Source organism: Mesoplodon mirus, assembly GCF_964341445.2.
Source record: "Mesoplodon mirus genome assembly, chromosome: 2".
NCBI lineage: Eukaryota > Metazoa > Chordata > Mammalia > Artiodactyla > Ziphiidae > Mesoplodon > Mesoplodon mirus.
Window position 1 is genome coordinate 157,474,972 of NC_138977.1, and position 15,185 is coordinate 157,490,156.

Genomic DNA, 15,185 nt, shown 5'->3' on the forward strand with positions numbered 1-15,185 from the left:
AAAATGGAGTCGTCCTGAAAAGGAGATTATGAGGTACTTACAAATGTAACAACATGGGGGAGAGTTTCCATTATAAAACTGTAATTCAAGGAGTTTTAAAAATCCCTTATTTTTTGAGCTGAGGTCTTCTGAACAAGCAAAGATAAGAGATTTTCTTACCTATAAAAAGAAGTTTCACATATTAGAATATTGATGTATCATTTCTATACCCAACTTAATCTGAATCCAATCTGACAGCAAACTGTCTTCCAAGATGACAAAGCAGAAAAGTCCCTCCCAGAGGAAATCAGAACATGAACAGAGATGACTCAATGTCAGTTACATCTTGTATATTAACACAGTGACAGTGATGACTCAATGTCAGTTACATCTTGTATATTAACACAGTGACATTGTGCTTGGCAGCACCATTTACTGATATGATTTTTATTTTTAAATTTAATGTTCCACAACTATAGACTTTTCCAACCTGCTTGGCAAACTTTTTAAAAAGTAAGGAAAACGTCATTGAGTTTGCCTTTTTTTTTTACTTTTCTAATGTAACATCAATTATTTGACCTTATAATGGAGGAACAATGGCTCAGACTATGTAATAAATGTAGAGATTCCACAAAGAAAGTGAAAATGAAGTATTTGGTCTTAAAAAACATGGAGTTCTAACCTGGCCATATAGATCATGGGATTCTTCATTGTGATGTGATGGTAGTAACCATGAAATTCAGTATTTTTTGAGGATTGAAGAATATATGTATCAATGTTTCAAGAAGGTTTCCAGCAAGAGTATAGTATTTTAAAGTCAGCACATTAGCTCAGAAAAGTCAGTACAAAGCAGAATCAGAAATTCAAGTGTATTTCTGAATCATTGCTCCCAGCATCTCAATTATAGTTAGCAGGAATTGCTTTGATTTTTTCCAGACTTTTATTTAATATAGCAACTAAAATAAAGTGCTGTGCTTTCTGACTTTCTGGGCAGCATTTGTTTTCATATTATTAGCCTGCCTTTTATCTCTGCACTCACTCTGTGAAGTCCTGTTACTGAGAAGTTTGACCACAGGAGCTGCTGGACTCTGCAAGGGAAAGGACTAGATTGAGAAGGAGGTGGAAGTGGAGAGAGGGACTTAGTCGGTTTTTTCCTCCATTTGTTTTCCAATCCAGAAAGATTTCTGGTATTCTAAGCATAGCACGAGAAAGAGCCAAGATACTTGGGAGATTATTATGTACTACAAAGTTTCTTCTAAACAACTTAATGTGTATCCTTATACTAAAAATGTAGTCTCTTCCTCCCTGAAATCACAATAAAAAGAGAATTAATTGGAAAGTTTGGCAGAATAAACAAGGTAGAGTCATAGGAAAGGTTTTCATTCTTGCATATAAAGTTTTACATGTATATTTAAAAGGATGATATAGTTAAGGAGAGAAAGGAAGAGAGAAAGAAAAAATAAGGGCATTATAATTTTAAATTAAACTTTTTATTTTGAAATAATTGTAAATTCACATGCAGTTGTAAAAAAAAATTAGAGGGATCCTGTGTTCCCTTTACAAGTTCCTCCAACTGCTGCAATATCTTGCAAGACTATGTGTGCATTGAATTTTGATATGATATTATAGAACATATTATGAATGGAGTATGGTGATTGCTTGCATAAATGAGACATGTCTGTGAGAAATCAACATCTTGATTCCACTTAGTTCACAGCAATTTCATGGAGGAGACAGGGTTGATTTTAAGAAAGTTATGCTTAGTGAACTAAGGTGGAATATATTTGAGGCATAGAATACAATCTGAAAATTTTGGAAGTTAACAGAGACAGAAAGAGTAGCTGGGTGAATCTATGAGACCAGAATTATCTTAATACCAAAACCAGGCAATGACATTACAAGAAAAGAAAACTATGGACCAGTATATCTAATGAATAGAGATGCAAAAATCATCAACAAAATATTAGCATATTAAATTTAAAAATGTATAAAAAGAATTATACACTATGACAGAGTGGGATTTATCCCAGGTATGCAGTGACAGGTCAACATTCAAAAAGCAATTAATGTAATCCATCACATCAGATTAAAAAAAGAAAACATCACATGATCATATGATAGATACAGAAAAAGCATTTGACAAAATCCAGTGCCGATTCATGATTTAAAAAAACTCTCGATAAACTAGGAATAGAGAGGTATTTCCTCAACTTGACAAAGAATAACTACAAAAAATCTACAGCTAACTAAACGGTGAGAAACCTGAAGCATATTTGCTAAGGTCAGGTACAAGGCAAGGATATTCCCTCTCATCACTCATTTTCAACATTGTACTGGAAGTTTTAGCTAATGCAATAAGACAAAGGAAATAAAAGGTATACAGATTAGGAAGGAAGACATAAAACTGTCTTTGCTCATAGATGACACTATTGTCTATGTAGAAAATACAAAACAATCAACAAAAAAACCTCCTGGAACTACTAAGTGATTATTGCAAGGTTGTAGGTTATAGGGTTAATAGACAAAAGTTAATTGCTTTCCATACCAGCAATGAACAAGTGGAATTTGAAATTACTAACACAACACCATTACATTAGCATCCCCCAAAATGAAATATTTAGATATAAATCTAACAAAATATGTACAAGACCTATCTAAGGAAAGCTTAAAACTCTAATGAGCAAAATCAAAGAAGAACTAAATAAGTGGAAAGATATTCCATGTTCATGGATAGCAAGACTCGATATTGTCAAGATGTCAGTTCCTCCCAACTTGATATATAGATTCAATGCAATCCTAATCAAAATCCCAGCAGTTCTTTTGTGGATATTGATTAACTGATTCTAAAGTTTCTATAGTGTATATGAAGAGACAAAAGACCCAGAATAGCCAACACAATATTGAAAGAGAAGAACAAAGTTGGAAAACTGATAATACCTGACTTCAAGCCTTACCATTAAGCTACAGTAATCAAGACAGTATGGTATTGGGAAAGGGACAGACAAATAGATTAATAGAAGAGCTCAGAAGTAGATCCACACAAGTATAGTTAACTTACCTTTAACAATGGAATAGAGGAAGTACAATGGAGCAAAGATAGTTTTCTCAACAAATGGTGCTGGGACAACTGGACCTCCATGTGTAAAAAAATGAATCTAGATACAGACTTTATACCCTTCACAAAATTAACTCAAAACGGATCACAGAACTAAATGTAAAATGCAAAACTATTAAGAAAAAAACCTAGAAGATAACATAGGAAAAAACCTAGATGACCTTGAGTATGGCAATGACTTTTTAGGTACATCAACAAAAGCGTGATCCATGAAAGAAATAATTGATAAGTTGGACTTCATTAAAATGAAAAACTTCTGCTCCATGCAAGACAATATCAAGAGAATGAGAAGACAAGCCACAGAATGGGAAAAATATTCTCAAAGACACATCTGGCAAAGGACTGTTAAATATACAAAGAACTCTTAAAACTCAATAATAGAAAAACAAAAGACACGATTAAAAAATAGGCCAAAGATATTAATGGACACCTCACCAGAGAAGATATACGGATGACAAATAAACATATGAAAAGATGCTCCACATCATATGTCACTAGGGAAATGCAAATTAAAGCAATGAGACACCATTACACACCTATTAGAATGGCCAAAATCCAGAACACTGACAACACCAAATGCTGGTGAGGATGTGATGCAACAGAAACTCTCATTCATTGCTGGCAGGAATGCAAAATACTACAGCCACTTTGGAAGACAATTTGGTGGTTTCTTACAAAGCTAAACATATCACCGTATGATCCAGCAATCATGCTTCTTGGTTTTCACCCAAGTGGAATGAAAACTTATGTCCACACAAAACCTGCACATTGTTGTTTGTAGCAGCTTTATTCATAATTGCGAAAGCTTGGGAGCAACCGTGATGCCCTTCAGTAGGTGAATGGATAAATAAACTGTGGTCCCTCCAGACAATGGAATACTGTTCAGCCCTAAAAGGAAATGAGCTATCAGGCCATAAAAAGGCAAGAAGGAACCATAAATGCACATTACTAAGTGAAAGAAGTCAATCTGAAAGGACTACATACTGTGTGATTCCAACTATATGACATTCTGGGAATAAGAGAGGATTTTTAGGCAGTAAAAATACTCTCCACAATACCATAATGATGTGTCATTATACATTTGTCAAAACCTATAGACAACACAAAAATGAACCATCATGTGAACTCTGGACTTTGGGTGATAACAATGTGTCAATGTAGGTTCATCAGTTGTAACGAAACTAACACTCTGGTGGGGGATGTTGATAATGAGGGAGGTTATACCTGCGTGAGGCCAAGGAATATATGGAACATCTCCCCTCAACTTTGCTGTGAACCCAAAAGTGCTCTAAGAAAATAAAGTCTTAAAAAAAAAAAGAGTAGCTGGGTACAGTAACAGAAAAAACAGGAGGGCAAAAATTGCATGGTTGCCTATTAAGCAAAAATGAATGACTATTATTTCTGACAACAGTAAAAGTCTTTTAGTGAAGGTGACAGCTAGAGAAGACAATTTTGACAGGAGTCCTTCTATGACACTTAAAGATTTATGACAATAGATATTTTCTCACCTATGATTTCCTCTATTTGTTATGCAGGCAAAGTTTTAGTAAATAGCTTTGAGAAACCTAATTTATCTACCTATCTATCTATAAATGAAAGCTGGGTATATTTTAATAACTACTAGATAAAATATTTCTGCCTTGGTTCTTTTATCTTGTATTTCAGTGAATTATCATGACTGTAATTCTGTTCTTTGTTCAGTGAGATTGGCAAAGTTTCATTTCACTTCATTATCTGAATTCCTCTTTTGGAGAAGTGGGTGTCTGAGAGCTGGGCTGGGGAGGGGATTAAGGAGGCGATTCAGACAGAACTAAGAGTAATCTCAGAGAGTGCATCCAAGGAACAAAACTAAAATTGTGTGACAAGCAGCCTGTCCAAAGGGTTTGCTGCACAGCCTCTGTGCTCTGTATAACTCCTGGGAGCAGCTTTCAAGTAGAAAGGCAGTCAGGCCCTGGATATTGAGGTAGAACCCAGATTTGAGAGGTCAAGACAGACACCAGGAACCTCAGATGAGAAGGCAGAAAATGGAAGCCTGAGAAATTCCCAGAACATGTGCTGAAGCTACAGTCCCCTTTATATAAGTCAGCTATGGACTCATTCTGATGAGGAGGGAGCCATTTAAAATACAGCAAACTCCTAAGGAAAATAAAAATCATTCACTAAACTAAAATGTAGTAAAGATAGCTTAAAATTCATAGGACATCAATTGGGCTATGGCCATCTTTCTGTTATATACAGATTTTCATGGCATTACAGTATTTGAACAGTATTTTTATTATCATTATGTACTTACACCCTCCTCCTCCCTGTCCCCCTTCAGAGATACTTTGATCTGCTCCGTGCTCTCTCCTCACACATAAGCTTCTCTATCAAGGTTGATATCATAGTTTAAGCTATAGCAACTTCACTCAAGTAGGGGACAGGAGCAGGAAACTGATTCCCTGGGCCCTGTGGTCCCTTCCCTTCCTTGCCCCTTTGAAAAAAAAAAAGAGGACAAGTTAAAGTTTTGTCCTCTCTAATTCCCTGTCTTTCATGTTCTCCTATTCCAGGCCTCCCCTCACCCACTTTGGATACTGAGGGAGAGGGTTTTTGTAGGATGTCAATACGGTGTACTATAGGTCACATATATCACACAGAACAATTGCCATCATGACACATATACTTGCATGATAATACTTGTGGGCACCATTTTCAATCAAGGGGCTCTGCATACAGAGAGAGCTTGATATTGTTCTCCTCAAATTTATGGTCCCTCAATAAAGAAAATAAAATATTTTCCATTTAAATTACTTTTTATTATTTATGGCTTAAAATAAAACACGTAAATATATTTTTCAGGGGGAAGAGGTTCCATAAGGGTATGATTACAGTTTCACAACATATTTGGGTATATCTGTATATACCTAGACAATAAACCAAAATATTTTCTTATTTCTTATTTGCTTATTTTCTTATTTGCTTATTTCTAAGTGGTAAATTTATAGGTGATTATTTTCTTCTATATATTTTTTCTAATGAAAATTACTTACAAAATTGCTGCCATAAATGGTGTCCAAATTTTAACAGAAAATTCCAATTGAGCTCTTGTCAGTACAAAATTATTTGTCCTTTTTTCAGAAAACACAAATGTCAAGTATAATTCACACAATTAGATCAAATATGAGTAAATCCAAAATAAATACATATAACTTTCTTATTACATAGATGGAAATTGACTAAATGTGTATTCAAATATATATACATAAATAGAATACCCTTGGAGGGGTAAAAATAAGCTGGTAATGGTGTTTGCCTCTAGAAAAGGAAACTGAATAGCTATAAGATGTTATCGTGTCCTTGAGATCTTTGGTATTTTTGTATTATGTGAATTTTACAAATAAAAAAATAATTAAACACTAAGAAAAGTAAAAACATGTATTTAAATTCCTCTAACTATTATTTTCAATCACTTTTTGGTCCTTTCCTTACACATAAAACCATTTTCCATGGTTAGGTTAATTTACTCTGGTTTTGACTTAATTTGACTTACTGCCAAAAATGTAGAGTCTCTTCTATAGCCCTATTTGGATAATAAATAATAGGACCAGTTTCCCACCAAATATCTCTACACTGAATGTTGTGGATAATTTTTGCCTTTTTTGCAAAATCTCTCACAATGCTGTCACTAAAGAAGATGTAACTGCTGGATTTGACCTTGCCTTCAGTTAGGTGAAGTTTTGTTTATAGAAAAGCCTTGAAATAAGATCAAGTTTTGTAACTACAATTATCACAAAACAGGTGTCAGTCAAGCGCTGGGTCCAGACATTCATTTGTACCCTGATTCATTCATGCAAGTTCACTCAGAACAGTGCTTTTCTCAGTTTTCAACTTCCTTCTTCCTGTATTCACTTTTATAAACTGACTTGTTTCTTCTGGGACTGTAAAGACATGGATCAATTGCATAGAAAGAAGACATGGAGGAAATACAATGCAGAAAAGACAGTCTTCTCAACAAGAGAAAAGACATCCATCAGATGACATCCCAAAGTCCCTTCCAGCTTAACCTGTACATGTAAAATATTTATTTATGTTGCCTCTGGTTTAGCTAAGCACGGTTTGCAGACCATTTCCATGGTAACATGAAAACTGTATGTGTTAATTTCTAAATTTTGACACTAACTGATGACAGGTGGCTTGTGTGCAAAGCCCATGGTACTGAAATGCTTAGGAGGGAAGGAGGACATGAAAAATTAATGAACAATGAAAAGGTGGTAAAGTTAATGGACTGGGGCATAAATTAACTATCTCAGCACGCATATAAATGTTTATAAGAATCATCTGAATTCCTGAGCATTTATTTACTTAACCAAAGCTTAAAAGCATTAAGAAATGGGGAAAAGGTTGATCAGACGTGAGACCTCAGAAACCTCCCACTGATTGCTATTACAACACTAGTGGAGAGGACATACAGATTACTGGACTGAAGTTAAATTCCACAAGGAGGAAGGCAGAGAGCACTGAAAGATAACTAAACAAAGGGAAGTGCCAGATGTGAAAAATCAAGAAGCTATAAGCAATCCCAATAGCATAACAAAGGAAATATGAGTTAGAGTTACGAGAACGGTAATTCAAAGTATTGAGAGCCAAAGTTAAACATGCCAAATAAATAAACGACATGTCACCATAACGGGAACATTTTATTTTACATGGTCTGAAACACCAATTCTTAGAATTGCTTCTAAGAGTTACATGGGAAGCAAAAAATAAGAAAGACAACAAAAGTGAAAATACAAAAATTAGAGAGCATACACAAGAGTATAGCTCAGCAACGGCATGTATATTGGTGACACCAGTTTAACGCACCAGTGTAGTAGATGGTGTAAAATTGAGAACATTTCCATTCTGAATAAACGTCTTATTCCATTTGATACGAAAATGGATTATGAATTCCAAGGAAGGTATTATATATGTAGTCTTTTTTATATTGATCATTAACTCATCACAGGGGCAGAATTTTGGTAAATTGTGCTTATTTTGAAACATATCTTAATCACCTTTGTTTTTATACATATTAAATACTTTGTATTCAACTTAAAAAGAGAAAGAAATAAAGATAGAGAATATAGATGATTCTTTTAGGATCAAGAGACAGTTTGTGTTTTTGTTTTTTAAGATAGCAGACAATGATGAGAAAGATCCAATAGGGAGAGTAAAATCAATTATGCAGGACAGAAAAAGGACACTGACAGGACTAAAATTCTGGAGTAAGCTTGAGGGGATAGAATCCTGCATTAGTAGAGAAGTTTTCTGGCCAGGTTATGTGGGTAGAGATGCAGGTAGGTTGGTAGACTTGGTGATGGAAGTGTGTGAACCTTCTTACTGTGTGTATTTTCTCAATGAAATGATGGAAAAGTGTGTTAACTGAGAGTTCAAAGAAAAGAGGGAGTGTTTGAGATGTGAGGAGTAAGAAAAAGATGTGAAAGAATACTTTCAGAGACATTACTGGGAGGCCCACTTGAAGGAAATGGTCATGAATTTTAAGAGATTGGTTAAGCTGAATTGATAAAGGTGGAAAGTAAGCAGAAAATGGAACTTCATGGAGGGCAGGTTTTTTCAGACAAGTAAATGGAAAGAGAGAGCAAAAAGGGAATTGAGTTCATCTGCAAGGAGTGATTTTTAAAATGAAGGACCCATGGGAACTAAACCAGGTGTGGGCTTGATGAACATGTGAAAAGGCAGTGATGAGCTCGGTAGGGTGGAAGTCCTGGCGGCATCAGGAAATTGTTGGCTCTAGCAGCGGGAGTGAGCTGAAAGAGAGGACATGGGGGTTAGAGAACGGTAAGCCTGTAATTCTTATTCTGAGGGTGTGAAGTTATTGGTAATGATGGTTGTAGGATGTGGCCCTGGAACGAGTGGCTGAGATGGAGTTGAGGAAAGATTGCTGGATATAAACCAGTCAAAGAACTGAGTGAGAGGCTGGGAGGCTGCATAGATCGTTTGCCTGAATGTTGAAATTACCAAAAATGGATGGCAAAATTAGGTAGAGAGAGAGAGAAGTTATGGAGACATGGAGACAGGTTTAAATTTTTTCAAAGATAAGAGTGACTGGTTAGAACTGTACCTTAAGGGAGGGTAGATAGTGGTAGAGTCTAATGCCACATGCATTTAAAATCAATATTTGAATAATTATGAATAATAATTTGAATAATAATAATTTGAATAATTATAGATATCTATTCTGGATATCTGCCAGAATAGAGGTTGCATCAATGCAGCTAGTTTATATTAAATGAAAAACACACCAAAATATTTTTATATATTTAGCAATGAAACTTGAGAGCAAATTTTTATCATGACCATGAATGTTATTCCTACTTTTACAGAATTACTAAGAAATTTCCAGATTCAGAAAGTTGCCTTCTAACTTGAGAACTGCGAGAGGATTAAATCAGAATACTAATGAAGTGTTTGAAACAGGACCCAACAAATAGTAAGTACCTAATAAAAAGTCATGAGGGAAGAAAACTAAAGATGACTCCCTATGAGGAAATATGCCAAGCCTGCTTTGCCACTTTTCTTTATACATTGTCCTAAACCAAACAAAGAAAAAAAAAACCCTTTTATATCAAAGGTCACCTTGATCTACACTGGTTTTCCCTGATTTGTAGACCAGATACTTTTTCTATTATTTCTGAGAAGAGTCTTGTGCTAAGAAATATAAACTTTGCTTCTGGATATTGTAAGTACTGGGGGAAAGATTTAATAATTGATGCTGGAACTATTGACTCATCATATTTTTATAATCATGTGGTACATGTTAAGATGCCAAACCCAGAATCCACAAAGTTGGATATATCCGACCACTTAAACATGGCAAAGACAAACAAATAAACCATAAAGAAGGTTTTGACTTTTTAACCTTAATCAAGGTTAGAAGGCAAAGGACAAACTGAGAAAATTAGCTTCAACATGTGGGGTTGAAAAAGAATATCCCTAATGTAAAAAGAGGTTTTATAAAACAATAAGAAAAAGACAAGTCATAATTTTTCTAAAGGGCAAAAGACATGGATATGAATAGGGATTAAATGAATAGAAATGGCTGATGAATATATAAGAAGATATTTGTCAGAAGAAATCGAAGGCACCTGGTCTTCATTGTTGTTTATAAAACCAATAATGCTCAGCTTTAAAGAGGCTGCAGAGAAGCACCCTCTCAAGCAATATTAATGGGAATGAAAATTAGAACAGTATCAAGTTTTTGGTTGTCAGCTGGCAATTTTTATCAAAATCCTAAATATGCATATCCTTTGACCCAGCAATTCCACTTCTAAGAATTTATTCTATGCAGATAAGGTGACAGTACCCAAAATATGTGTCTCAGCATCAGTAACAGTAGAAAACCATTGCAAAGTGTTAGTGGTCATGAAAAGATACACCCAACAGACTGCTAAATGAAACAAGTATGTTACAAAGTAGCATGTGTGGTTCTGATTACATTTATGTAAAAATATATATGTGTGTGTTGATATGTAAGTATCCAAACTGATGTCTGAAAGGATGTTCCCAACCATGTGAATAGTGATTATCTTTGAGTAGTGGAATTTCTGATCATTTTTACTTTGTTTATGTTTTTGTTTATGGTTTATGTTTTTTGTATATTGTTTGAATTGTATATGAGGACCACTTACTGGCCTAGTGACCATATATATATATACACACACAAACATCCTTGTACCTTTACTCTAATTGCCTGAAAGAAATTCCCTGAAAAGGCCTTGATTAAAAAGGAGGAGAATGATTAACATACAAACACCTCAAGTTTTGTCCGAGGCCAGTCCTATCAAAGAGAAATTTTTTATCTTACATTCAGGTTAATTTCTGTGTTGAATTTTACTTAGTTAATAGTCATAAGTTTAATTGAGCTCTCAATGTAGGGGAGAAAAAAAACCCCACATTTTTCTCTTCTGAAACCTTGACTTCTTTGGATCAAATTAAGCGCGTTGTTCCTAAACTGCTAAAAACTCCTTGCTCACATGTTGTTAGCAGTTCCACAGGAATCCAAGAAAGAACACATTGAAATTTCAAAATGGCAAAAACTGAGTTTCCTTTCCCCCATAGTTTAGAATACAGTTTCCTTGACTCTGGGTGTCCCTGTGTTGACAGAAGTCTGAGTCTGGGGATGCCTCTGCTAGTCCACACCCAGGGCCTCAGGGGAGGAGGCACATCACTCCACCATCGCTGTGGCAGAGGGTAGCCTGATGCACTTGAGTGCTGATTTCATGGTGCTGGTGATCCTATTTAGGATATGGGTGGCGGCAGGGGGGACCCTCAAAGTTGCATTTACCTGTTTGTTCCTCAAGGGTTGAACCACTTCTCGAATGCACAGGTCTAGATCATTGAGATAGTCCTTTTCCGTCTGTATCAGCTCCTTGATGATTTTCGAACGCTTTGCCATCATTCTCTGATGTTTCTTCTCCTGAGTTAGGGTCTCAGCCATGGAACACCCAGCCTGTGGGGTCATCTTTTCTGTTAAATGAAAACATGTACTTGTGAGGCATTCTGTTGAGATTTCTGGTTCCTTCATTACAAACAACGCCACTGCAGGATTATTGTTAGCAAGGGAAAAGGCTTAGAGTGTCTTCACGTGTGTTATTGGGAAGTGATGTGTGGAAGTTTCCCTTAAGGTTGGAATCCTATGAAACTATGAGAAGGAAGAGGTGTGAGAATGAATACTTCTAACAGGTCAGTTAAAAAATATTTGACATGTCTAGTCTTTAAAATATCCCATTGCTACTATATTAGGTTATAAACCTAGTCTTCAGCTAGAGATAAAATGCATAAAATCATAGTTCAGAATTCTTTTGGACACATTATGTCAAGGGAAGATTTTTAATTAGTAAGTGGAACACCTTCCAATTTTGTCTCTATTATTAAAAATAATTGCCCCTCATTCTCAGTGGGTGGTACACAAATCTCCATGAAATGGAAAACAATTGTACATGATTGAGATTTGTCTTTCAGTTCACAGAATCTCTGAGGAGTGAGGCAGTGGTAGGTTAAACAAATTTCAACTAAGGTTTTTCACAGCTCATCTTCAATGGGATGCATATCTTGTTATTTCAGAATTCTTGAGCTGCCAAACGGAAATTTTTAATTAAAAAAATCACAGTGCTGAGGAGATGTTGAGATAAATGGGAAGCCTCACATGTAGCCAAGGTTTTATATAAAGTAAAATGTAAGAAAGCTAAATATCTTCAAGGATGAGCTTCCCCACAGTGATGTAAAATTTTGGAAGCCACAGCTAGGTCACAGATGAAATCGGAGCAGTGACAGATAGTGGGGCAGTGTGTATGTGTGTGTGTAAATGGATTTGCTTCAAGCCTGATGCCATCACAAACTTAATTTTCATTGTAGTCTCTAGTTGCAGAAGTAATTTTATTTCCTTTAAAACTAATATGATTCTAGTAACTGATGTGTAAGACATCTCTAATGCTGACACTACTTCCTGAGAATGTAGAGCTTTACAAAAGGGCTTAGAAAGACTCTGTATGGGGGAAAAAGTGCACAGATCACACTTATGGAAATGGAAATAAAGAGAGGATGTTCTCTTGACTGACCCCAGAGCTAAGACAACTGGAGAACTACTATCATAGCAGAGTTAATGGTTCAATGTAAAGAGACTGCCCCTAGAATATGAAGAGACACTAAGAATAGTGAGCATTCCTCTGTCCCTGGCCCAGTCATTTCAGGAGTCCCGACAGAAGCTTCATAATCAAACCTCGGGAAGCATACTGTGGTGGTAATTAGTTTGGAAGGTGCACTAGATTGGCCTTTGGACAATTCTGACTTGCAGGTGAATATGCTTCTGGGTCATTTGCCTAGAAACTATTCTTCCTTCATCAGGAAAGAAGAAGGATTTGACCAATAGCACTTAACAGCACGTGGTTTTACAAGGTTTAGACCATTCAGTGCCAGAGAAATAATCTACATAAGTTATTGAAGAAGAAAATCATGTAAGGAGCCTTCATATCCTGATCTGTGTTATGAGAACTTGGGGGTTCTTCCTAATTTATGATACTTTTATTGGAAGGTGTAAAAAGCCTGTCTCTCAGCACCCTAAATTCGACAGGAAGAGTTACAATTAGGCGTCACTGTTATGAACTCTTCTGGATATAAAAGAGAAAGGCAGGTCACTGGCAAGGAGAGATGCAGTGAACAGGTTGTATTCACAAGTGGACCTTGTGACCTTTGGGAGCCTACCTTTGGCTGCTCCTTCTAAAAGGTTGGGGGCTGGAAGTCAGAGGGCAGAGGGGGGAGTGATGGGGCTTCTCTTCTCCTGGGATATATAAAATAGCTCACAGACAGAAACTTCACTAGTAGAGAGCTGGCAAACCAGTATGGATAGTATTCAATTATTATTTAATATTACCTCAAAAATAAAAGGGGCACTGCTGAAAAACTGTTCTAACCGATGTCTGCTTTTCCAAGTTCTAAACATTTCTTGCCTTACAAATAAGGGGGGCCTAGCAAGGAGAAGGGAGTCTTTCCTGATCTTTGGCCAAGAAATATTCCAAAAATACATTCTCAGGTTCTTTTTAGTTCTCAATTCCAGGACTCAATTACTACATCAATTTAACTTATTTTACAGATTTCTCCAGTTGCTGCAATTTAAATGTACAATATCAGATTTTATTAATTAAAAATTAGATTTTCCAATCCTGCTCAATATCTTGTTAGGAATCAAGTTAGGGGGTCACAGGGATGGAAATAAAGTGTCAGTCAAGATATTCAACTTCAGAAACTTCTCCCTTCAGGGATAAAAACCTTCTTAGAGAATTCAGAGTGGAACAATCTTGAGAGCTACCTTTGTTTGTTCTTTTGACTCAAATTTATTGTGGGAACAAAGACTTCCAGTCATTTTCCGATTGTTTCCGGAAAACAATCATTTTCCCATCCGGTCTTTAAACACGGGTTCTGTTTGCATTTCTTAAACCAACAAACTCTCCGCAATGCATTGTGGGCACAAGCTTTGTTTTTATAAGATCCTTCTCAACCTTTAAAACTTTTACATTTCAGTTATACTACGTTTTTACACGTAAAACTACTTGTAACACACGAATATGACCAATATAGATCACCCAAATCAGCAGTCAGCCATAATAATCTTTTATTTCTAGATAAAGCAACAGAGGAGCTAAGTATTTAGGAAAGAAGGAAACATAAATCTTTAGGAATGACTATTTTCCAGTAGTTAGCATAAACTAAAAGACTGTGTCAAAACTAAAGGGAAATGGAGGCTAAAAGGACATTTAGATAGTTTTAACCGAAATATGCTACTGTGAATGAAAACGGTACCACGTTAATGATCTCCCCTTGCCCAACCTCTTTCTTTTTTTTTTTTTTTTTTTTTTTTTTTGCGGTATGCGGGCCTCTCACTGTTGTGGCCTCCCCCGTTGCGGAGCACAGGCTCCGGATGCGCAGGCCCAGCGGCCATGGCTCACAGGCCCAGCCGCTCCGCGGCATATGGGATCCTCCCAGACCGGGGCACGAACCCGTATCCCCTGCATCGGCAGGCGGACTCTCAACCACTGCGCCACCAGGGAGGCCCCAACCTCTTTCTTTTACCCTCGAGCTTTATTTTTCCAGCAGTGATGATAAATTTTCACTATTCTAGCTACAGATTTCATGAGTAACATATGTGGAAATTCCTGGCCAAGAAAGTTTATGTAAAAGGAGTTTGCTGCAGTTTGGGGAAAGGATAACCAGACTTAAGATCACCTCTGTCACTGTTCACAGAGAGAACTTGGTGGATTAAAAAAAAAAAAAAAAGTACTTATTCTCACAGAGCCTCAGTTTCCTCTTCTGTAAACTAGGAATGAAAACCATCACAGGGTTATCATAAAGACTGGATGAAATGAGCAACAGTATGTGGAAGCTCCTTAAGGTCTTTAAAACCACATAAATGTTAGTTATTTCCACAGGCATGGGAATGACAGGGTTCTTTCTCTCAGCTCTTGAACTTTCCCGCCTCTTAGGGCAAACAGTTATCTCATTATTTTATAGTTATCAACTTGTCAAGAAAAATGCATGACTCCAAAGTGGGTGGACAGCT

The 15,185-nt window shown here is 36.3% G+C and overlaps 1 protein-coding gene across 1 annotated transcript in view; it reads right to left on the minus strand.

Moving 5' to 3' along the window:
* The window catches only part of ARHGEF38 (Rho guanine nucleotide exchange factor 38), a gene marked incomplete at its 3' end in the record, with an annotated part of 147,797 nt that overhangs the window by 96,707 nt on the left and 35,905 nt on the right, over nucleotides 1-15,185 (minus strand). The window contains exon 2 of the mRNA XM_082610543.1: nucleotides 11,418-11,599. Coding sequence (XP_082466669.1) covers nucleotides 11,418-11,599 — 182 coding nt within the window. The remainder of the gene's footprint in view (nucleotides 1-11,417; nucleotides 11,600-15,185) is intronic.